At 39.9% G+C, this 26,529-nt stretch overlaps 1 protein-coding gene across 1 annotated transcript in view; it reads right to left on the reverse strand.

Moving 5' to 3' along the window:
- The window catches only part of MTCL1 (microtubule crosslinking factor 1), a 167,925-nt gene extending 165,312 nt beyond the window's left edge, over positions 1-2,613 (reverse strand). The window contains 1 exon segment of the mRNA XM_043979597.1: positions 956-2,613. Within this exon segment, the coding sequence (XP_043835532.1) occupies positions 956-2,152 (1,197 nt within the window). The 5' untranslated portion in view covers positions 2,153-2,613.
- Positions 2,614-26,529: the final 23,916 nt, after the last annotated feature.

Genomic DNA, 26,529 nt, shown 5'->3' on the forward strand with positions numbered 1-26,529 from the left:
GTTTTACTTGAGGCTTCCAGGCTTCCTTACATGGTTTGTCTAGTTAAAACATCACCACTGCTCTTAGTCTTGCATCCTTTCCTATCAATCTGGTCATCCTTGTTCTAGATCAGAGCACAGTGTTCCTTTATTGATGGGGGAATGCTGCAATTTAGTGCATAAAGCGCTATCCTAGTTGATAGAAAGACCTGGATTCAAATCTCTCCATTGGCACATATTGACTGTGTTAACTCTAGGTGAATCATTTAACCTCTCAATGCTCTAGGCAACTCTCTAAGTCTAGATTGCCTTGAAAAGTGCAGGCCTGCATGGAGAGAGGGAGTTTCTTCACCTGCAAGCTCTCCATACCAATAAAATCACAGGCACAGTTCGCATCTGCATAGAAGCCAGATCCTTTAGTCTGCAAGTCTTCTCTTTCACAAAATGCTAAACCCTACAAGTGGTCTTACCTCTAATCCAAAATTACTTTCAGAAACATAGACATATTTCCCCGGATAGACTGTGAACGCAAATTTATTTTCCTCTATTTTTTTAAACCTGCAGTGATTTTGCTGCTCATTAATTTATGGAAAAATGCTAATACAACCGCCCAGCCTGTGAAGATGCATTAGCATGGAGCTGCAGGCCAGGAACACGAGAAACGAAAAGGTTAGGACAACCTGCCAAAAGCAATTCCCATTTATGCACCCCCAATCTCCCTCCACTCCCTTCTTTCAGAGTTTTCTGCCCAAGTTAAGTATTAGGATGTGTAGGCGCGGGAAAAGAAAAGAGAAGGGAGGATAGGAGGACGCATCAGAATCTTTTAAATCCAGCGGCGGTGGCTGCTAGCCTGCCCCTCCCGCTTCTAGCAGTGCGGGCTGGGAGGGAGGAGCCCAGAGGGGCGAAGATGTGATCAACAAGCTCCCGGCTCCCACCTACCTACAGGCTTAGCCTTGTTCCCTTCCGTCCCTCTCACCTTGAGATAGTCGTTCTCTGAGCGCAATTCCTCCATCTCCCGCAGCAGCTCCTCCTCCTCCTCCGCTAGCACCAGCTGCTGCAGCTCACACGGGCTGGGTGCCTGGTTGGTACCGCCGCTGCCAGGCCTCCCTTTTCCGTCTTCTCCCGGGCCTCCCCTTCCGGAGGTCGATCTCGGCTGGGTTCGCCCCCCGGCATCCTCCCCCACTCCAGGCCCCAGCAGACCAGGGGGGACCACTGAAGGACTAGCCCTGCCGCCCCCGCTCCCGGGGGAGGCACAAGAAGGGTAGTGAAGTCCAAGGGGCTCGGGGCTGCAAGGAGGTCCCGCTTTCCCGCTGGGGTTCGGGGTAGGGGCCCCTCGGGGTTCCCGATCACTGGAGCCGGTGCCCGACTCAGCGTCGCTGCTGGCTGTCGGGATCAGGCGTTGTTCATCAGACAAGGGCTCAGAGGGACAATCTGACAGGTCCGAGCTACTATCTGTGTGGCTGATGCGGGAGCCCAGAGCCAGAGAAGCAGAGAAGTTGGGGACTTGGGCAGTGGGGGCCGAGTGGCTTGGGCTGGTCAAGGAGCAGACAACGGGAGCCGAGGCAGGGGCCGGAGTCTGGACAGTAGTCCCTTGGGGCCCGGAACCTCGCTTGCCTTTACGGCCTTTAGCAGTAGCGGTCCCCTGTTCCCCACCTGTAAGTGGCGGCTGCGGCTGCGGCTGCGGCTGCGACTGTTGCTTCCCAGTCTTCGACGGCTGTTCTCCCGTCGGTGCCCGGGCTGCCTTTTTGTTGCAAGGGGAGGACTTGGCGTTGCCCCCTTGCTTGTTTCCCGCTCCCGCACCCTTGTCCTTAGCTCCCAGTTGGCCGCCCCCGCTGCGTCGGGAGAGGCGGCTCTGGGTGGCCAGGAGCCCCGGGGACGGCGGCGCCTGCGATGCACTAGGATGCGCCTTGCCCGAGAGGCTCGGGGATTTGGGTGCTGAAGGCGCGGCCGCCGGGGGTCTGGAGGTGGAAGAGGCGGCAGGGGCTGGACCCGGAGCCCGAGAATGAAGGTCCTTCAGGAAGGGTCTGGCGGGCGAGGGGGTGCGGTGCAGCCGCTTCTTCTCCGCCAAGGGGTGGTGGTGGTGGTGGCGAGGATGGTGCTGGCCGTGCGGTGGCTGCTTCACGTCAGTGCCACCGCTGCTGCTGCTGCCTCCCGTGCCGTTCACGGTCTCCATGATCCCTACAGACGGAGGGGCAGGGGCAGAAGCAGCCGGTACGGCTGTAGCAGGGGAAAGCCAAGCGCTCTCAGCCTCAGAATCCCAGACGAATCACAGCAGGAGCAGGGGCAGGAGTGGCAGTCCTCCACCTCCTCGTTCTCTTCCCGGTACAACGCAATAGCAACAGCAGCTTCCAACCTTCCTGCTTGCTTTCTCATCACTTCTGTTTCTCGCTCAGCTTCCCACCCCCCCGCGCCCCCAGCCCAGGCTGTGACACCCCCTCTCACTCGCCCTCCCAACTCTCCAGCTCCTCTGTAGCCTCCGTTCTTCTCTAAGCACGGGTCTGCTCGGGTGAGAAGATGCCCCCAGCGGAGCTTTCCGACGCCTGCCTCCCTCTGCTCCCGCTCCTCCCCACCCCCTTTCTCTCTCTCTCTCTCTCTCTCTCTCTCTCTCTCTCTCTCTCTCTCTCTCTCTCTCTCTCTCTCTCTCTCTCTCTCTCTCTCTCTCTCTCTCTCAACCCTTCCTTCTCCTCTCTCCTCTCTCCCTCCCTCGTTTTCTCCCTCTCTGTCTTCTCTCTCTCCCCCTCTTTTTTACTCTCACTAGCTCGCTCTCGCTCACTCTTTCCCTTGCCTCTCCCCACTAAAGCTGATGCTGAGGCTCAAATTATTCTGCAACAGCACAGCATCGATTTCTTTCCCCCTTAATCCAAAGAGAAGAGCGCTCGCCCCCTCCTCCCTGTTCCTTCTGCTGTTGCTGTTACTGCTGGGGCCGCCAACACGTTTGTCTCTAGCTCACACACCTCCATTCATCAGCTCCAGCAGTTACTTGCGCACACACTCACTTATCCTTCCCATCTCCTGCTCCTTTCCCATTCCTCAACCACCCCAGCCTTCCTCTGCCTGCTGCACCCTTGGCTCCTGCTCTTAAAAGAGAGAAACTGCTAACGTCGCTGCTCTGCCTCTCCTCTGCTCCTGACGCTTGGGCAGCTCTGTGCGCATGTTCAGGTCCTCAGCCAGCCGGCTGCCTAGTCTGGCTATTTACAAGTGTCTTCCTAGAGCTCCGGGCTCGGGGCGGGGGAGGTGGAGTAGGTGGAGTAGGTTCAGGAGGGTTACGCATTTATGATTCTGTAGGCCGATGTCCACGCTTTGTTCCATATCCCTCTACTGTGATATGACTTTTCTAGATCACTGAAAAACACACCTAAGGGCTTCCATTACTAGGGACCGGGTGTTCAGGAACGGGGGTGGGGTGGGGGTGGGTGGGGCTGAGGGAGGTGGTAAAGTTGAAGGGAGGGGGAGAGGAATTGGCAGTGCTATTGACCCGGTATATTTTGAAGGGCTGAGGCCACAGTTGACCCAGGAGGGTTTTCATAGCTTGTAAAGGGGTTGGGAGGAAGGGATCCTGGATAAACATTTCCTGTCTGAAGGCGAAGGACAAGTAGATATGATCGTAGCATTTTAGAATTAGAACCTTAGAGATTATTGAGTCCAATCCCTTCGTTTTATGAGTAAACCAAGGTCTTGGGGGACAAGTGACTCATCCATATACATCTAGGTAGAAAGTAGCAGAGCCAAGATTGAAATCTTGGTCTTCTAAATCCAAATCCAGGGTTCTTTCTACTATATTACAAACAGTACTCCCGTCTACATAAGCTAAGGTCCAGCAAAACTAGTTTATTTGCTGGTCCTCATACTATTTTCAGTATTTGTGCCCTTGACTGTTCTCTAAGCCTGAACTGTCCCTCCTCACCACCACTTCCTGAAATCCTTAGTTTCATTCAAAACTCAGTTCAGGCACCACTTTCTACATGAAACCCTTCCTGTTCCCCCCCTGGCCCCCAGCTTCTAGTACCTTTCCTCCCCAAACTACCTTGTGTAGTACTGTTTCTGGGCCCAGAAAACTGAAGCATTTAACCCTCTCCCTCTCCCCTAGTAGAGTCCTCTGCTCTGCACTCAGGCATGTGGTTCAGATTGGGTTCAGTCATCAAGGAGTCTGGCTCCTAATAAGAGGAATTAGATTCCATTTTCTCCTACTTTTCTGCTTGTTAAATTCCCACCTTGGTGCTCCATAGGGACAAATTATTTAAAATCTGGGTATTGTCTCATGTGTAGGAAATCTCCCGGAAGTGAGGAATTAAAAAGGTACTCAATGTACAATGTAAAACAGGTGTGGGACAGATATTTTATTTCTTACAAACAAATGACATGTTAATAGATACAAAAGAATTACAGTGTACATTGCCAGAACTTAAAACAGGATTCAGTAATTTAAGTTATAACCACTATTATACTCTTTTAGAAAGCTGATACTTAAACCCTAATTTACGAATAAAGCAGTACTGCTAAATAGGCATGGCCACATTTCACCTTGTTTCTGCACCCCATGGTCACAATGATCTTCTGGGCCTCTAGAATTCAAACAGTAACTCTCAAACCTGAACACTTCTATTTTGATGTTGATGGTTGATCACTTACTCTGGAAAGGAACTAAGATGAAGAAGTAGACAGAGCTCACCAATTCAAATCCCCTATTCATCCTGCTATGTGGCTATTGTCAACCTAGGGATCCCTTCCCCACCCCCTTGATGGAAATTTCAGATTTTCATAATGACAATTAAAGAGACAAAACACATTAAAACTTTCTTAAAATTAAAAAAAAATGAAGAGAGTAGTTTCTAAAGATGGGGATGGGAGAGGACAAAAGGACCACTGAAGGTTTTTTTCTGCATCGTACCAAGGCAACAATTTTTTTTTTCAACTCTTGAGATACCACATGCCTGGAAGCAACCAGGAAGTTAATCATTCCCAAAGGACCTAAATGGTGAGTCACACATGTGGTCAAGGGAAGTAAGCAGAGAATATCTTCACATCCTCTGGACAACCTGAATTACATCTGTATTCATTTTGCATATGTTTTGAATATACATGCATATATATATGTATGTGTATATATATATATATACACACATAAACAAAAACATAGGGTGTCCCAAAAGTTTTAGTGCAGCTAAAACTATTCTGAGACTTTTGGGACACCATGTATGTGCTTGTGTATATGTATATACAAATATACATATATGCACATACACGTTATCTGCAAAGAGCTTGAAGGTGGGAACTATTTTGCTTTTTGTCTTTGTATCTCCAATGCCTAACAAACACAGTGGCTGTCACACAGTAGGCACTTGTTGAGTGAGGGTGTGTTTTAAATTATACATTCTATATTTGTGCCTGTGTGTTCCTATTCTTGTGATAAATAACATCTCAACAGCCCTCTCTAGCTTGGCAATATCATTTGATGATTCCATATCAGCCCAGCATTATACTCTCAATTCCATTGCCCACTCCCTAAGGCCAGGAGTGCTGTCTCAGCCGTCCCAGCTCAGCAGCCAGCTATATCCCAGCATCCCTCATTTGTGTGGAGAACAGGGGGAAAAAAGGTGGCTGTGAGACTACAAATATCTTTAGACTTCCTGAAGACTAGTGATGCTTCTGCCTCAGGAGGAAAGAGTTTCCGGTTTGCCAGGGCCAACTGCTGTTATGGGATTAAATTGTGACACGTTGCAACATTGGATTTGAAAAGAAAACTTTGCAGACCCCATTAATTTATAATGATAGCAACTTCCATTCCTACAATCCTTTAAGATTTGTGAAGCACTTTCTACAGCTCAGTGTATCAGGAAACCATCCAGCTTTGGAAGAGATGCCCCAACTGGACACTAGTTACCTTCTGTAATAACATTTTACAGAGTGATTTCAATTTTTAGAAAACATTTTTTTTCGTGTTTTTATTGATACTTTTTAAAAGACTTTTTTTTAGAGCTAGGAAGGACTGGGGTATCATCTAGTTCAAATTTGATCTCCTACCTTTTCCCCCTTCCCATATCACACTCATTTTAAGAATAAGTGAACTTCTTGCCAAGACTAGCGTCCAGGTATCCTGATTTCTGAATGCTATGCTATTTGTCCTGCGCAAATTGTACACTTGGCATACTGTCTAGGATTGTAAAAATGGTTCCTATTGTTGATTAGAATGTTTTTTGTTTTTACAATTTTACATGATGACAGCTGAAGGATCAAAGGAAAAACACCAATTCATTTCTGACTATAGCCCTATCCTCTCCTAACCCAGCTCTTGTAAAACAAATGAAAACGGGCAGCTAGGTGGCGCTGTGGACAAAGTGCTGGACCTGGAGTTAGGAAGACTTATCTTCATGAATTCAAATCTAGCCTCAGACACTTACTAGGTGTGTGACCCTGGGCAAAGCACTTCACCCTATTTCCTTGGCTTCCGCATCTATTAAATGAGCTGGAGAAAGAAATGTCAAACCACTCCAGTGTCTCTGCCAAGAAAACCCCAAATAAGGTCACTAATAGTCGGACGTGACTGAAAAAAATGACTGACTGTTGACCCTTCAACAATTAAATCCTATGTTTTGTTGTCTCTACTTATTTATCAATTATCCATTTAAAAATATAGTAGTGATTCTTTGTGCAAGGGGAAATATAGGTGAAGCAGTGGATAGAGCATTGAGCCTAGAGTCAGGAAGACCTGAGTTTGAATCTGGTCTCACACACTATTTGTATACTCCTGAGCAAGTCACTTAATCCTATTTGCCTCAGTTTCCTCATATGTAAAATGAGCTGGAGAAGGAAATGGCAAACCATTTTAGTATCTTTGTCAAGAAATTCCCAAATGGAGTCACAAAGAGTCAAAGCGACTGAATAACAACACAACAAAACAAATGAAAAATTGTTAAAAAAAAAAAAGAGTAGTTCAGCAAAAGTGACCAACCAATTAAGTATATTCGATAGTACATGTTGCCTTCCTTGTTCTGCTTACTTCACACCATATTAGTTCATATGCCTTCTGTCACGAAAATGTCTAAGTCATAGAGTCTGACAAAGAAGAGAAGAAACAAAATCTCCAAGCCTTAGAAAATAGGTTCATTGAGAGAGGGCCTATCTCACAATAAAACTGGTCTTCAGCAGGTCTAGGAACTGAAAGACCCCCTAGCCTCAGAATCCAAGGGTTTCTATATGCACTCAGGGCTCAAGAGTATTTATACACTAATATTTTTAGACAAAACTCCTCCCATTGTATCCACATAACATAATCCAAATGGTATATGTTCATAAGATGTAATGATCATGGTCCTTGGGCTGTCTTCCCATTTCCTCTTTAGCATGGGCATTGAGTGGATTTTGGTGATCAGGTCAAATCTGGAACAAGTCTTTTTCTGTTCATCAGTCTCTAACATTGATTGGTCTCTTCAGCTTAGAAGATACCATTTTAGTATCTTTTTTTTTTTTTTTTTTAGTGAGGCAATTGGGGTTAAGTGACTTGCCCAGGGTCACACAGCTAGTAAGTGTTAAGTGTCTGAGGCCAGATTTGAACTCAGGTACTCCTGACTCCAGGGCCAGTGCTCTCTCCACTGCGCCACCTAGCTGCCCCCATTTTTAGTATCTTAACCTTGAAGCTGATTAGATTTGTTAGACATTGGTTATGGTGGTTGAGGAACAAATTTGAAATATAACATGCACATATGAAGAGGTTACATAATATCTGTACTGCATTATTATTAACTTAAGAGAATACTTAAGCATGTTAAATCACCATTTGTAGTCTAAGAACTGATTACATCACTTATACCTAAAGGAGTGGGGAAAATCTCACTCACATTTATCCCTCCTTTGATCCAAAGACAAATGCTAAATTGTCTCTTGGATCATTAACAATTTAAAAGATGTATGCAATTAATTCAATGAATAGAGGGAAATGCTCTATGGGTGGTGCAAGTTCTAGAGGGGGCAATCCCCTACTGAGGCACAAAAGTACATTCAAAATAATGTGAATGGGTACAGCTTATATTAGTTTAGGGGTATTAATTTGGTTAGAATACAGTTATTCAACAAAGCTTAAGCTATTACTAAGTAGAATAGTGACAGCAGAACAAGGATGATTAATTAATGAATCAATTAATTGATTGATTGATTAATTAATTATTTTGGTGGGGCAATTGGGGTTAAGTGACTTGTCTAGGGTCACACAGCTAGTAAATGTCAAGGGTCTGAGGCCGGATTTGAACTCAGGTCCTCCTGAATCCAGGGCCAGTGCTTTATCCACTGTGCCACCTAGCTGCCCCCAAGGACGATTAATATTTCTAAAATATGATGGCCTAAGTTATTTTATAGAGTGAGAACTTGTACTGAGGACCAGAAAGGCCATCAGATTGATATCGCATCACTGTAGAAGGTTTTAGCTATAATCTAGTCTGGACACATTTTTTAAATCTGCAAGAATGACATTTAAATATCAATTGTGGATTCTTATGACATTTGGAAGACAGGTGTTGACAATAAGCCTTCCGGTATGAATTCCTTCAACAGTCCTCCTATAAAATGAATAACAACCATTACAGCATGGTATTCTATTGACAAGTCTACTTGCTCCCCCCGTTACAAATCATACACAGCACAAATGTATTAAACATAGCAGTAGCAATGGTGTTTGACAATTGAGTATTATTTGCTTCAGGAACAGAATCTCCCATGTTGTCATTTGAAGATGTGGTAGGCTCTGGTGACTTAGAAGCAGAGGTATCAGGTACTGGTCCTTGATTATTGGAATCAGAGGAATCAGTGACTGGTCCTTGTTTGGCAGTTGCAATGTCATTACTAAAAGAAAGGATAAAGTCCAAACATCATAGGTGAGATGAAGTCCACCAATATTAAATTAGGGTCCAGATAATAAAGCAAATTATAGTTGCAGATGTCAAAAATAAAGGTGTAGTTTTATACTTGCAAAAAATGGTATATCAGGAAGATAAATAGGATGCAGAATATATAAAGTATCTTGGAAGAGTTCATGCCTAAAAAATACACTTAGAGGACATGTATCTTATAGTAAAATTAACATTTAGAAATTTGAGAAGTACAACAGTTCACAATTATTTTAACAAGAATAAGAGCTCCTAAAATAATTAAGATCCATTTTAAAACAAATTGAAGCCTCCACTGACATAGGGGATACAAATGAGCAAAGTGATAAGTCACATACATACACCTCCAGTAGAGTCACATTACATCCAATAATAGCTACTATAGAAGGCATTCCACACATAACATAATGAAAAAAAGAGAAATTCAAATCCTATTCTCCTAAATATTTGTGTCATAAACAAACTAGAATATAAGTAATTCAAGATAAATAACAGAATCAAAGTTACCCATAATTGTCCAACAAATGTTTAGAAAACTATACAGAGTACCTTGTTTTCAGATCAAATCAGGCAGAAACAAATTTAAAAAAGATTGGAGGCCACTCCAACAAGTAGAAGGAGCAGGTTTGATATGGGAATAATGAATCCATAAGTCCTTCCATTCAACTTTGACTGCTGTAGAAATAGTGAGAACTCAAAAAAAAAAAAATCTTTCCTAAATGGGTTGAATTCTACTAGATTGATGAAAAAAATTTATGTATACAAAATCACCAAATTAAAAATCATATAAGAAAAATCAGTAATATGTAACGATTGGAATGACGCCACCTGCTGGATACTTACTGTAGAAGAGTTCTGCCCATGAAGCGAAGGTCTTTGAGGGCAAGACCAGGAGTCTTTTCTTTGGCGGGAGGAAGTGACGCGGACTAGTGGGAGGAGGAAGGAAGAGACTGGCGCTGACTCTGGGGCTCTTTCCTGAGGACGCTGGCGGAGAAGGGAGCTAGAAATGTGCTCTCCCTTTAATAGATAGGAATCTAGGCCTTTCTCTCTCTCTTTACCAAATTCTTATTCTCCTTAATAAATGCTTAAAAGTCTAACTCTTGCTAAAGCTTGTAATTGATTGGCGACCACTCATTAGATATTTTAGGCAGTTTAGCTAGAATTTTAACCCTTAACAGATGGCTGACCACGAAGAGGAAAGCTGAACCTCACTTCTGATCTTCCGGTTGGGTAAGAAATTTCCCCTACCCTTTAAACTGCTAAGTACTGGCGCACTGGCTGTGTTTTCCCTTTAAATTTTTTTGAATGGACCTTTTAAACTCCCTAATTACCCTATTTTTGATTTTAGTCTGTTTAACCAGACAAATGGGAGATAAGATCATGTTAATGCTTTGTTTTTGTGGATTTTCTATTTTTCTTTTTATTTTTGTTAAAAGAGCCAGCAACTTACTCACACAAGGAAATATCTCTCCCTCTCCCAACCATGCTTTTTCAGAGAAACCTGAAGAGATTCCTGCAGCTTTTCCCAGTTCTAACACTAATTGTTGCTCTAATTTTGCATGCCTGGAGGCAATGACCCACCCTCTAGAAGCTTTTAATCCCCTAGCACCTGGAGGCAAAGTGGGGGAAGAGGAATCCAGGCCTGAGTTCAAAATCAAGTCTGATTCAAATTGCGCTGGTCCCTCCCCTCCTCCGCAGACCCCACCCTCTACTCCTCCCATGGCCAAGCCCATTGCTTCCCCTGCCTGGGAAGTCCAGAGATTTGATGCCCATGCTCAACTTTCTCTAACTACATTTGCAGCTTCAGACTCAGCCCTTCCCCAGCCTGGCTGTGCTTCTGAGACAACCTTAGAAAACCCTTTAAATTCCAGATATGCTCGTTTTGTTCATAATTTTGCTAACCTGCTTTTGTCTTTAATTAGTAATTTTATAAAGCATTTGTATGGTGAAAAGACTGACAGACAATATAGAGGGGTTAAAGAAGAAAAACTTAAGCCGAATAAGAATGACAATCATCAACATAATTCAAGACTCCGATTCTTTTGCCATGGAAGGGTATATATTTTACAGAAATGTAGAAGTAAGCAGCAAGGTATAGATATGAGTATTGGGGATTTTAGATACCGGAATCAAAAGTGTTCTGAATTCACTCAGAGTAATAGTATCAGTTCAGAGGTTACATAGGATTTCTATGCTATTACATATACATTTTGAAATTAATGGTATGGGTTTATTTTCATAGAGATTTTCATGCTTTTGAGATTGTGTCATACTTAGTTTTTAAAACAAGGAGAATATTTGTAAAAGCTTTTTATAGTCATGTGATCAAGTTTATATTTTATAATACTCTTATTAATATTAAGTTCATATTCATTTAGATTTCCTTAGTTTGAATTTCACTGTATTTTATTGTTCCATGTGTATTTTCTTCTATTCATTTGTCTATCTAATTTTGAAACATTGCAAGATGGTTTTGATTTTATTATACAATGTTAATTCTAGGAGTATTGTGCTCCCATATTCTGAGTTGTTTGTTTTTGTTATTTTTTCTCAACTGATTATTTGATCAAACTCTTTAAAGCATTTCCCTGGCAAATTGGTTGCCATGGCAAGTGTAAATTGATTCTAGAAGTATTATTTTTGATAAGCATATTCCAAAAAAAAAAAAAAGGGGGGAACATTTGTAAAAGTTTTCTTTTTTCAAAAAAAGTTTTCTTTGAGATTCTGTTGTGCTTTAACTTGTATTTAAATATGTTCAGATTTTTCAAAAAAGTAATTGTATACTAAGTTAAAAAAAAGGGGTATTATTTGAAATTGTTGCATAATTATATATTGTGTTCTGAGTCAAGATGTATTCACATTTTTTGCAATCATTTATTATCCTCAATTTTTAAATCCATATGAGACTTGGATTATGGGAACTTATCATTTAAGACACTAATTACCTTTATTCTGAGTTATCAGATGCCAGTTGGCCAAGGTGCCATCCAATCACAAGAGGAATACATGCAAGAGCAGACACTGAACTGTCACATGAGGGGAGACATGCATGAAGTCAAGGTATGGCCAAGGGAACGGCTTTTGACAAATGTTGAGGTTGGATTCTCTTGGTTTAATATTTTATTTTATTTTTCCCCACAATATTGTACAGATGGCTGGAAGTATTGATCCCACCCATCTCACTTCTACACCTGGCTTCTATGCTCCCTCCTATATGCCTGATGCCATGGACCATCTGAATCCCATGCATCTGATTAAGTCTGACTCAGTTTCCTCCAATATGTTCGGTGGCATGGACGTATATTCCATCCACCTATTTTAAGCCTGGCATACTGTATGGGCAGTACATATTGCTCAAGTGTGGGAATGCTCATATCCCATCATTTCTCTGTTCTTTTATGGTAACCCCCATAATTATCTCAGGTGTCATGATAAATAACAGTGTTGAATTTGGCCTTGACATCTGTTACTAATTATATTAGATTTTAAAATTTCTCATAATGGCATGAGGATAATTAGGCAGATGATGCAAAAAGTGATGAAACAAAGATAAAAAATTATTTTTAATAATTAATATCGTAGCAATTGTCTTCTCAATTACCCTCCATAAGGGGGGGACTATAGTAATATTATAATTTTAAAGAATGGTTCAATTTTTGTTTTATTATATGTTTCATGTGTAACAACTAAGATTCTGAATTCCCTTAGACATGTTTTTGAGAACTTTCATTGTTTGATTTGATTATTGACAAAGCTATTTTAAAGTTGTGTTAAGCTCAATTTTGTAGGAAATTTTCCTGGCTGATTACCAGCATCCACACATCAACCCCTGAAAAGACTTCCATTCCACGACTACACCTAGAGGACATCTGAGAAAAAACTTTCAGAGACTTTAAATGAACAGTTTTGATTTGTTGTTTTTGTTGTTTTTTTTTTCTCTTTCTGTTATAATATACACCATCTGTAACATGTATTCTCTGCAGAGGCCCTCCCTTTGCAAGACTAATGTCAAAGCGTCGGTTCATGAGGACAAAAAAAAAATCGCCCCTCTGGACAAAACTTTCCTCTCTTCCTTTTCTATATTGTTGTTCACATATTATTAGTTAGCAATAGTTATTATATTGTTTTTACTGTTCCGTCAAGGAAACATTTTGTTTCTTGAGGAACAACAGGGGGGACTGTAACGATTGGAATGACGCCACCTGCTGGATACTTACTGTAGAAGAGTTCTGCCCATGAAGCGAAGGTCTTTGAGGGCAAGACCAGGAGTCTTTTCTTTGGCGGGAGGAAGTGACGCGGACTAGTGGGAGGAGGAAGGAAGAGACTGGCGCTGACTCTGGGGCTCTTTCCTGAGGACGCTGGCGGAGAAGGGAGCTAGAAATGTGCTCTCCCTTTAATAGATAGGAATCTAGGCCTTTCTCTCTCTCTTTACCAAATTCTTATTCTCCTTAATAAATGCTTAAAAGTCTAACTCTTGCTAAAGCTTGTAATTGATTGGCGACCACTCATTAGATATTTTAGGCAGTTTAGCTAGAATTTTAACCCTTAACAAATATCAGATTGAATCACCACCCCAACTGAATGTAATTCCTTTAACATATTCTGTAGCTTTCATATATTTAGTTATTGATAAATCTTCCCCCCAACATAGAGGTATATACAGGCACAAATGGTTTTGCTTTCAAGGTAGGATGACCAAATAGCATCTCATAAGAAGAAATATGACAATCTCCTCTGGGTCTACTCCTCAAATGAAACAGAGGTAGAGGGAGTACAACAGGCCATTTCAAATGAGCCTCTTCATATAATTTTCTAATCAAATAATAATTTCCTTATTCACATGCTCTACCTGTCCAGAAGATTGAGGATGGTAAGAAGTATGGGAGCTCTTGGAACTCATGACACAATCGCTCCAAAAAACCTCCAAATAATTCCATAGGACAATTTCTAGAGCAGCAGAACCCACAAAACATGGGCTGAGATCATTTTCCAGCCAAAGATGGCTTAGAAGGTCAGCAGGAGGGGGCTGCTATGCTGGGGTGGAAGTAGAACCCAACCCCATGGTCACACTGACACAGAAACCAGTCCCAGGCAGGCTGAGCCAGAGAAAGAGCCCCGCAGAGCCTCTGAATAAGCGTTGTCTGGAACTAAGCTCATGGTCTGGTGAGAGGGCTGAGCCCTTGGCATGGGGGAGATTACAGGGGTCTCTGCTGGTGCTGAGGCAGAACTTGGGTGTTTCATCCTTGCTGGGAACCAGGAAGTAGGTTTGAGTGGTGGTGGCCCAGGTGGGGGAGGGGCATGGGTTTGTCAGAGCTAACAAACACGGCACACAAAGTTTTGCTGCCTGGTTAATTAGTAAGTTGGCCTGGGGTTATCTATGGAAGAGAGATCAAGCCAGTCACTCCTTAAATCATATCACCTTAGACCTCCTGAAGCTTGGGACAGTACATCCTGGTGGCAGTGTCCCACTTTAAGAAGGAGTTAAAAGTCAAGTAAAAGATGGCAAGATGAGCAGACAGAGAAAGATGTGGACCATAGAAAGTTTCTTTAGTGACAAGGAAGATGGAGGTGCACCCTCCTAGAAGGATGGCAACATCAGGACTCCTACATCCAAAGCTTCCAAGAAAAATATGAATTGGTCTCAGGTCATAGAAGCCCTCAAAAAGGACTTTGAAGATAAAGTAAGAGAGGTAGAGGAAAAAAGAGAAAGAGAAATGAGAGTGATGATGGAGGGTCATCAAAAAGTCAACATCTTGAAAAGTCAAATTGGCCAAATGGAAAAGGAGGTAAAAAAGCTCGCTGAAGAAAACCATTGCTTAAAAATTAGGATTGAGCAAATGGAAGCAAATGACTTTATGAGAAATCAAGACACAATAAAGCAAATCTAAATGAACATTCTTTAGCTATATGTCCTACCTTTCCACAAGAGAAACAGTATATTTTTTCTCCTGTCTCTTTGACCTTGAGGCGTTTGCTGAATAGTGGCTAAAACTGATTTGGCCTTTTGACTAGATCTTTCTTCCTCATCTTTTCCCTCATACACATATTGGGCAATTGCTTTTAGTTCCCCAATATTCTTTTCATGCCATCCAGGGCAATATTTTAAAAAATACTCCTTAATATTTGGAAGATACTGATTTACAAAAGCAGCATTTATCAGGATTTGTAGGTTTCAATCTAGCAAACCTTCTAGCATTCTTACACAATCTATCATAAAACCTCTTGAAGTCTCATCTCTTTCCTGTGTTGTCTCTTAGAACTTACTGTAGTTCTCTGGTCTTTCTGAGAAAAGCTCTATTCTTCTAATTAGATAATCTATAGAATCTCTTAGTTGTTTTATATCTGTTATTAAAGAAAACAGTAGAGACTGAGGCAAACTCTATCAGGTTAGGACATGTTAGGGCATTTCAGGGCATGTTGGGGCATGCCCAAACTTCCTCCAGATTTAAAATGAGAAGGAAGGTCCAATGGTACATTTACTACTGGGTAAAGAGTAACAAACTCCTTTCTTTCTCTATGTTCTTCAAAAATCATAGTAGTTAACATTTTCCAACAAACTAAATATTCTAACTGTTCCCAATTTTCCTGTTTCTCTAAGTTTCCTAACTTGTCTAGAATATAAAGATCAAAAGTTCCAAATTTGGGTCAGAAGTTCCTAAGGTTTTTAGAGCAATCAGAACAATATCCAATGGCAGATTCTCTATCTCTTTGCCTACATTTAGTTCTCCTTTATCCCTTTTCTCTAAAAATTTATCTAATAGAGAAACTTTAGGAACAGATATTCTACTTAACTGAGTTCCCATGTCACACAGAGTATGGATCAGGCAAATAAAACCAGATACTATACCTCCTACAAGGGGGGCTTTCTCTGACTAATCAGAATCATCCTCACGACCATTGAATATACCCTTTGGTGGGGCAGATGGTTTGGACTCTACTGCTCATAAATGCAGAGTTGCTAAGACCCTCTTTATGGCATTAATCACTGGCCTCTCCACACCCTTCTCTTTTTAACCCCTAGAATTTAACAAGTTTCACAGTATACTAATCCAGATTCTAATTTAGATATGTTACAAATTATTATCTCTTTATAATCTTTAGTCTCTTATTCTTATTTCTATATCTCCTCTTTTTACAAGATAAAATCATAAATAATTATCCTTCTAACAGAAGTCAATGATTACATAACTTAAAGGAGAAATTTCTCATATCTAGTAGGCAATGGGAAAAAAGCAGAAGTTCTTTTAAAATCAAAATCTAGGAACCATGGAGAATAATTTACACCTGTATTTCTAATTTTAAATCTAATTTTAAAAATTACTTAGTATCAGAAGGCTTAGAATAAAAAGAAAAGAAAAAGAAAATAGAAAAATAAGGGAATGCATATCTCAATCTGCATCTTGATAAATAATCACCCTGTTTGGAGTAAGTCTGATTGGGTGAAGAATCATCATTCAGGTTTCTCTTTTTCAAGAAAGGACTGAGGGCAAAAAAAAAGCCCTAAATTTGAGTTCAGAAATAGAGTCCCAAGTTGAAATAAGGAAACTGAAGGACAGAATTTCTTCCCAATCATGTCAGGGTCACCAAAATTGTTGTGAAAATTTCTAAATCACAGAGTCTGACAAAGAAGAGAAGAAACAAAACCTCCAAGCCTTAGTAATAGGTTTATTGAAAGAGGGCCTATCTCACAATAAAGCTGGCCTTAAGCAGGTCTAGGACCCGGAAGACCCCAAGCCTCAGAATCCAAGGGTTTTTATATGCACTCAGGACTCGAGTGTTTATACACTACTATTTTTAGACAAAATTCCTCCCATTGTATCCACATAACATAATCCAAATGATATATGTTTGTAAGATTACAGTGACTATTTCATGATCATGGTCCTTGAGCTGTCTTCCCATTTCCTCATTTAGTATGGGCATTGAGTGGATTTTGGTGAGTAGGTCAACTCTGGAACAAGTCTTTTTCTGTTCATCAATCTCTAACACTGATTGGTCTCTTCAGCTTAGAAGATACTATTTTGGTATCTTAACCTTTAAGCTGATTAGATTTGTTGGACATTGGTTATGGTGGTTGAGGAACAAGTTTGAAATATAACATGCACATATGAAGAGGTTACATAATATCTGTACTGCATTATTATTAACTTAAGAGAATACTTAAGCATGTTAAATCACCATTTGTAGTCTAAGAACTGATTACATCACTTATACCTAAAGAAGTGGGGAAAATCTCACACTTCCCTTGTCCCTTGAATTCTTCATATTTATCATTACTTACAATGCAACAATACTACATTATATTCATGAACCACACTTGGTTTAACAGTTTTCAAATCAGTAGTCACACACACACACACACACGCACACACACACACACGCACACACACACACACACTACTGCTATGAATATTTTGGTATATATGAAGCTTTTATTTTTATTTTTGACCTCCCTGGAACACATGGCTACCAATAGGATCTCTAGGTAAAAAGATAAAGGCATTTGAGTCACATTTTAAAATTATTTTTCCAAATTACTTTCAAGAGTGGATGGTTGGGGCAGCTAGGTGGCGCAGTGGATAGAGCACTGGCCCTGGATTCAGGAGGACCTGAGTTCAAATCCAGCCTCAGACACTAAACACTTACTAGCTGTGTGACCCTGGGCAAGTCACTTAACCCCAATTGCCTCACTTAAATTAAAAAAAAAAAAAAAGAGTGGATGGTTGTACCAATTCACAGCTCCAGCCACAATGTATCAGTATGCCTGTTTTCCCAGAGCCCCTCTAAAATTGATTGTTCCTGTCTTTGGTCATCTTTGCTAGCTTGCTGAATATGAGATAAAACTTTGGAATTGTTTGATTTGTTCGTTTTCTATTATCCCATGATTTTGAGCAGTCTTTTATGTGATTATTAATAGTTTGCTATTCTTCATTTAAGAACAGTTCAGGGGCAGCTAGATGGTGCAGTGGATAGAGCACTGGCCCTGGATTCAGGAGTACCTGAGTTCAAATCTGGCCTCAGACACTTACCACTTACTAGCTGTGTGACCCTGGACAAGTCACAACCCCAGTTGCCTCACCAAAAAAAAAAAAAAAGAACAGTTTATATCTTTTGCCCACTTTTCCATTATGGAACAGTTCTTGTCTTATATACTTGTATTAATTCTTTATGTATCTTGGATATATTAAAGATATTTGATATAAAAATTTCCTCCAATCAATGGTATCCCATCTTATACTAGCTACATTGATTATATCTATGATTTATTGTTGTTTCAGTAATATACAATTCTTCCTCATGCCATTTGGGGTTTTCTTGACAAAGATAGTAGAGTGGTTTGCCATTTCCTTCTCTAGCTCCTTTTACATATGAGGAAACTGAGGCAAACAGAGTTAAGTGATTTGTCCAGGGTCACACAGCTAGTAAGTGTCTGAGCCAGTATTTGAACTCAGGAAAATGAGTCTTCCTGACTTGAGGCCCAGCACTATATCCACTGTGCCACCTAGCTGCCCCCTGTTTGTTGTTAAAACTCCTTAATTCAATGAGATCAAAATTTTCTATTTTGTGACCTCTTCTATCTCTTATTCCATTGATAATTCTCCCCTCCTAGCCATAGTTGTGAAATGTACTTGATCTATTCTTATCTAATTATTTTATGGTGTGATCTATTAAATTCAGGTCTCATATTCATTTTGTGCTTATTGTGGTATGTGGTATAAGATGTTAGTTTAAATCAGAGGGGTATTGTTTTATTAGTCCCTTAAAATAAATATGGTAATTGAGGCAAAATGATGCAAAAGAGAAAGTTAAGTCCAGATATTAGGTTGTATTGCTTCACTATCCATTTGCCTCATCTCATGAAGTTTAACAATTTATCATATCCTAACTTTATAAAACCATTGAGAATAACCTTCAAGGGAGGCAGCTAGGTGGCACAGTGGATAAAGCACCAGCCCTGGATTCAGGAGGACCTGAGTTCAAATCTGACCTCAGACACTTGACACTTACTAGCTGTGTGACCCTGGGCAAGTCACTTAACCCTCATTGCCCTGCCAAAAAGACAGAGAGAGAGAGAGAGAGAGAAAGAGAGAGAGAGAGAGAGAAAGAGAGAGAGAGAGAGAGAGAGAGAGAGAGAGAGAGAATAATCTTCAAAGATCAACTGAAGTATAAGAAAAGGTGTATAGAGGACAGATCCCTAATGTCCTTAAGTAGTTTTGCTAACATTAAATTTTGATGTTGGATTAGATAAATGTTAAAAAAATTACATCTTAATGTTTAAACTAGGGGATATAACCCAATATAGAAAAAGTACTGCCTAGGAGGTCAGAAGACCTTCATTCTCCAGTCAGCTCCACCATTGATTAATTGCATGATCCTAGGCAAGTCACTTAACACCTCTAGGTTTTGTTTTCATCATGTGTAAAATGAAGGGGCCCAACTTCCAGGATCTATTCCAGCTCTAACATTCAATGATTCTTAACATGATAACAACAATAAAGCATCAGGGATGCTTGCTTTTCTAAAGGTAGCTCTATCCTTGAAAGTATATAAAGCCAGAAACTACATCTTAGCCCATAGTTCGGATGATACTGCTTACACTGAACATAAAGTGTTTAGGGTTTAGCAGGGCCTGCATCTGGTACTGGATTCAATGTGGCCCTGTGAGAGGGTCTAGGGGAAAAACATTGTGGATCCCCTTTTGGATAGTTTTTCGGTGGAGGTCAAAAATAGGTAGAGGGAAATTGTAGGAAGACTGTTTACACAGAGATCTCATCTATCTCTTCTTCCAATTCCCTTGCAGAGCATGCTTTTTCAATGAGCTGTGGCTGAGCTCATGATGACTGCCACCTTGATGGGTCAGTTACTGTTTGATTTACATGTGAGTCATTTTTCCTGGGAATCTCTCTGAATATGAAATCTGCTGCAACAAATGAAGTCTCTACTAAACTTCCTTTGCTTGTAACATAGAATTCTTCTGTTTTACAGCAAAAAAAATTGGGGGGGGGGTGGAAAGTAAAGTAAAAGAGTTATCCTTCACAGGTGTGATTCAAAAACCTGTGTTTGGGGAAGGAAAGAACAACATCATGGCCTTGTTAAAAAGTATTAGCTTAGGGGCAGCTAGGTGGTGCAGTGGATAGAGCATGGGCCCTGGATTCAGGAGGACCTGAGTTCAAATCTGGACCCAGACACTTAACACTTACTAACTGTGTGACCCTGAGCAAGTCACTTAACCCCAATTGCCTCACCCCAAAACAAAACAAAACAAAAACGTATTATCCTGGGATGCTGTTCTCTAGATTGTACTTCATGTGAATTCCACTCAACTGATATTCAGTACCTGTGAATGTCCAAAACAAAATTAACAATGATTGTGCTTAGAATGTCCTTGACTGGAACTTAGATTCTTTCAGGGGTCTTCTAGTTTCATGATACCTCCATTTTTCATAAGAAAAGCATTTTGAAAATGCTTATTTTTGTCTCACATAATTTTGTTGAATCATAAGCATTACTAGCTCCAAATGTTCCATTAATTCATCTTTATAAATGAAATTTTTAAAAAAGTGAAATAGACTACTACTATATTTCCTCTGATTCCCCCACATAGTGAATAGAGAGTTGGCCATGGAGTCTGGAAGATGTGGGTTTAATCCCTACCTCTGATACATTCTCACTATATGACCCTGGGCAGGTCACTTTACCTTTGTGTTCTAGGCAATTTTCTAAGTCTTTAAGTTTGAGAATTTCAATGCCCTGCATTGACAAGAGAGAATCTACTCATACCTAGGAGTTCTCTATAGTAATAAAATCACAGGTCTATTCCCTATCCTGCCTTTATCCAATGACTCCTTCTTTTCTGCTTACAAATAACATGCCTGCTTCTCCCTCATCGTTGAAAAAAATCTTATTTGATTCTGCCATCCTCTCCAACTATCTATCTCTTCTTTTAACAAAATCCTAGAAAAGCCATCAAATGATTGGCTCCCCCTTCTCACATCCCACTCAAACTCTTGTAAGTTGATTTCTTACTTCATTGCTCTCTCCAAGGTTATCAGTCATCTGCTAATTGCTAGATCCAATAACCTCTTCTCATTCTTCAACTTTCTTGATTTCCCTGTAGCATTTGATACCATTGACCATACTCTTCTAGAAACTTTGACTTACTAGGGATTTTGGGACACTGCTCACTCCAGCTATATCCTACCCCTAACTGTAGATTTACCCCAGTGCTATCATATGTTCTCTTCTTTTCTTACACTTTTGTTCTTCCTTCTTTCCTGAACTTCAATCTGTTATCATCAGCTGCCTATTGGACATGTCCAACTAGATATCCTTTAAGCTGAAGATGTAGAAATTAAAATTTACATTTTCCTATAACACTTTGTTCTTCCTAACTTCCCTATTTTTATCAAGAGAATCATGATCTTTTCAGCTATACAGGTTCACAGCCTTAAAATCATTCTTAACATGCCACTCTTTATCACTCCTTATGTGCAATCAGTTGATAATTGTTATCTATTCTTCCTTCATAATGTTTCTTATATCCATTTCCTTCTCTTTTTTCATACTGCTGCCATTCTAGTTCAGACATTCATGCACCTACATCTGTCACCTCTCCATTAAGATATAGGAGCCATTATCAGTCTTCTATAGTCATCTTTGATCACTTTATTGATCAAGATTCTTTAGTTTTATAAACTCATTTTCCTTTAGAATATTGTGGTAATTATATAAATAGCCCTAATTCTGCTCCCTTTACCCTGCATCAGTTCATACAAGTATTCCTGGGGTTTTCTGAATTTGTCCCTTTTATCATTTCTTACAGCATAATAATATTCCATTACATTCAAAGGCCATAATTTTTTCAAACATTCTCCAATAGATGGATACCTCCTTTGTTTCTATTTTTTTGGCTACAACAAAATGTGATGCTGTTAATATTTTTGTGCACATTAGTCCTTTTCCCTTTTCTCTTATCTCTTCGTGGATATATGACTAATAGTGCTACTGTTGGGTTAAAAGTTATGCATAATTCAGTTCCTTTTTTTTTTTGGCAGGGCAATGAGGGTTAAATGACTTGCCCAGGATCACACAGCTAGTAAGTGTCAAGCATCTGAGGTCGGATTTGAACTCAGGTCCTCCTGAATCCAGGGCCAGTGCTTTATCCACTGTGCCACGTAGCTGCCCCTAGTTATGCATAATTCAATGAATTTGGGGTAATGGTTCCAAATTACTTCCTAGAATGGTTGGATCAATTCATAGTCCCACTCTACATTAATGTAGCAATCTTCCCACAGTCCTTCCAACAATTTTTGTTTTCATTTTTTGTCATCTTTCCCACTCTGATTTGTATTTGGTAGAAACTTACAGCTGTCTTAATTTGTATTTCTCTTGTGATTAGTTTTTTGGAGCATTTTTTTTTCAAATGGTTGCTTGTAATTTGTATTCGTTACCCTGAGAATGACCCAAGCATATCCTTTGACCTTTGTCTATTGAAAACTGGCTCGTATTATTTATTTGTGTAAAATATATTTTGGATTTTAGACTTTTTAACAGAATAAGATGACTTGAAAAATTTTCCTGTTTCCCTTTAAAATCTAATTGTATTACTTTTGTGCAAAACCTTTTTTAATTTTATATAACCAAAATTGTTAATTTTATCTCCTGTGAGACTATTCATCTTTTTTTCAAAAAACTCATCTTCTTCTCATGGGCATAGAGATAGGTCATTCCATTGTCCTCTTTGCTTGTGATATGACCTTTTCATATCTTGGTTATACATCAATTTATTAGTATATGGTATGAGATGCTGATCTAAGTCTACTTTTTGCTATACTGCTTTCCAATTTTCTAAAAATTTTTGTTGAGTAACAGATCCTTACTCTAGTAGTTGGTGTCCTTAGATTTCTCAGACATTATGCCTCTATATTTACTTCTTGATCTTGTCTACTTAATGTATACCATTAATTAACTTTTCTATTTTTCAAATGGTACGAAATAGTTTTGGTCATTACTGCTTTGTATTGTAGTTTGAGATCTGGTACTTTAAGGCCCCTTTCCTTCTTACTTTTTGTCATCATTTCCTTTGTTATTCTTGAGTTTTTACCTTTTTTGTCCTTGACCTTTTTTTTCAGTTGAATTTTGTTATAACTTTGTCTAGTTTGAAAAAGTAATAGTTCTTTAATAGTTTGATTATATAGGTATTGAATCTTAAAATTAATTTTATATTGCCATTCTTGTGATATTAACATAGTTTAACCAATAATTAAATTCTCTCAAATTTTTAAGTATTCCTTTATTTCTATAAAGAGTACTTGTGTTCATATAACCCTCATGGGTGTCTTAGTAAGTGGATACATAGATTTTGGAATATAGTGTAGTAATTTTGAAGGAAATCTCTTTTTCTATCTCTTTATATTAGGTTTGTTGGTAATACACAAAAAGGCAGATGGCTTCATAGTTTTAACTTTCCATTATTTTACTGAAGTTATTGCTTTGATTAATTTTAATTGAATCTCTAGGATTCTCAAAGTAAAACATCATCATCTGCAAAAAAGTTGCAGTTTTTCCTTTGCCTATATTTATTTTCTATTGTCCTACTGTTATAACTAGTCATTCTAGAACTAGATCAAATAACAGTGTGACAGTAGGCATCCTTTCTTTACCCCTGATCTTATTGGAATGGCTTCTAATATTTCTCTATTGTATATGCTTGTTCTTAGTTTTAAATAGAAACCCAGTATTCATTCCAATACAACAAGCATGCATTGACTTTACTATATTCAAGAGACTGTTCTAGATGTTGGGGATAAATTAACAAAATGGGAAACAGCCTTTGCCCTTAAAAAGGCTCCATTCTATTGGGAGGATACAACATGAAAACATATGAGTATATCCCCATTTATATGAGGAAATAGAAATTAATAGCTACTGGGTTCGGGATAGACTTCCCATAGGAAGTGATCATTTAAGGAAGCTAGGGATTCTAAAAGTGAGGAGGGTATGTGTTGCAGGGCTGGGAAACAGCATGTAATGGGGCAGAAGTGGAATGCAGAATCTGGAAACAACATCTAGGTCAATTTGGTTGGAATAGAGAATGCATGAAGACAGAGTAATGTGAAATAACTCTAGAAAATCTGGTATCTTCTCTAATCTCCCTTATCCCTTCAGTCCTCTGGGGATTAGTACAAATGTACATAGTAGATTTAGGAAGGAAGGAAACAAGCATTTATTAAGTACTTACTTTGCTATTTGCCATGCACAGTGTTATACAGTATACACATTCAAACAGAAATAGAGGCAGTTCTGCCCTTCAACAAGTTTACATTCTAGTAGGAGAAGGCAGCATAGGACAAGGACCTCAAAGTGGGGGAAGGGCATGAGAGACGAGGGATAATGAAGGTACCTTATATAGGGGCATGATTTTTGGAGCCTTATATCAGGAATAGGGCAGGTAGAAAAGTGAAGGCTAACTTGGTCCCCTCCACAAAAATAGAGGCTCAAGGAAGAACTCTTCAAGAGGAAATGGGGACAGGTCTCACAAAGCCTGTGGGGACAGTTAGACATTACAGGGTGAGTCGGCCACCAGTACTGAGGGTAGTTACAAGATGAAATAGAGACAGAGGCATGATTTTGAAGTGCAGAAGCCAGGAACAAATCCCCTCCGAGACATTAATGACTAGATAGCTACCTGACTAACTGAGTTCTAATTGGCTCAAGAGGGCCTTAGTCAGGACCCCTCTGATCCTGGAGAGCAGTAACTTTTCTTGGCTCTCTCCTGGAAGATGGTGATGATGGTGTCATTCTACAACAGTTTTGGTTTCCTTTTACTGACTGAATAAAAGTTTTCGCAGCTATAAAAATAATCTTTTTATCTTGCCTTCTTCCTTCCCCCTAGAGAAGAGAGGTCACTAGTTTTAGAACTTCTGTTTGCTTTAAAGAAGTCCACCAAAGACAATGTTTTAAAATTTCTTAGCTCTATAGGATTCTCAAATCAAAGAGAGAGAAAACTAACCTTTCTTTACCTTGATGCTGATCTGAACCCTAACTTCATGGAAAAGACCCCAAAGCTATTATGAATATAAATTAATTTAAATCTTGATAATGGAATTGAAATAATCCAGTTCCAGGGAAGAAACAATAGCACCAATATTATTAGGTTTATAAGATTTAGAGCTGGAAGGGACCTTAGAAATATGTTCGGATGAAGAAACTGAAGGCCAGAGTGTTTAAGAGACTTCTCAAAGGTCACATAGATAGTGAATCAGAATTCAAACCCAACTCCTCAGGTTACAAATCCAACATTCTTTTCACTACACAATGAGCTACCCAACTAGTCCAAAATATAACAAAACTGAGTATTAGGGAGTTTAAATCACTTGCCCAAAGTCATAGAAGTATTACTTTTTTTTTTTTTTTTGGTGAGGCAATGAGGGTTAAATGACTTGCCCAAGGTCACACAGCTAGTAAGTGTTAAGTGTCTGAGGCCGGATTTGAACTCAGGTCCTCCTAACTCCAGGGCCCATGCTCTATCTACTGCACCACCTCGATGCCCCCAAGAAGTATTACATCTTACAGGCAGTCAGGTGCCTTAATGGTTAGAGCATGGGACTAGAATCAGGAAGATCTAAGTTAAAATCCAGACTCAGACATTTACTAGCTGTATGATCTTGGGTAAGTCACTTAACCTCTATTTTCCTCAATTTCCTTCACTATAAAATGCACCTACCTCTCAGAGTTGTTATAGCAAATGAGATAACATCTGTAAAACATTTAGTATGATACCTGGCATATAGTAGGTGTTATATAAACACAAGCTATTATTACTATTATTATTTAGCAGATGTGAGATTCAAACTCAGATACTTTGACTCTAAAACCAATTCTCTTTCCACTATATAGAAAGCACTGCCAATAGAGTGTTCTTCCAGCTTGGCTAGACCAGCCACACTTGACCCAGCTTAGTGCCGATGGAAACTTGTAATAGGATGCTTAGTACCTAGCTGCTTCAGATCCTTTTCATAAAACTGGGTGGAAGGTCAGACTGGCCAATAACTTAACTAAATAAACATCTTACAGACAACATAAATTTCATGAAAAAAAAATGCTGGAGTAAGGAGGCCTGGTCTTAAAGACTCCTCTCACACTAGCCGTGATATCATAGGCAGATCATTTAACTTCTCTATGTTCCACTTTCCACATCTGCCAAATGGGGACTGTAATACTTAGCTTCCTATCTCTATTGGATGCTGGGGGTAAGGCGGGGGGGGGGGGGCGGGGAGAGGCGTGCTTTGTAAACTTGAAAGAACTATGTCAATGTGAGATACTGTAATACCCATTGCTGTTTGTCCTCCATACTCAAAGAGGACCAAAATGACATGATGTTGGTGTCAACGTACTGTTAAGGGCTAAAATTCTAGCTAAACTGTCTAAAATATCTAATGAGTGGTCGCCAATAAATTATAAGCTTTAGCAAGAGTTAGACTTTTAAGCATTTATTAAGGAGAATAAGAGTTTGGTAAAGAGAGAAGAAAAGGCCTAGATTCCTATCTATTAAAGGGAGAGCACATTTCTAGCTCTGCTCTCCACCAGAGTACAAAGGAAAGAGAGTGAGACCAAGCACCAGTCTCTTTCTTCCTCCTCCCACTAGCCCTGGTCACTTCCTGACGCCAAAGAA

Source organism: Dromiciops gliroides, chromosome 1, assembly GCF_019393635.1.
Source record: "Dromiciops gliroides isolate mDroGli1 chromosome 1, mDroGli1.pri, whole genome shotgun sequence".
Classification (NCBI taxonomy): Eukaryota; Metazoa; Chordata; class Mammalia; order Microbiotheria; family Microbiotheriidae; genus Dromiciops; species Dromiciops gliroides.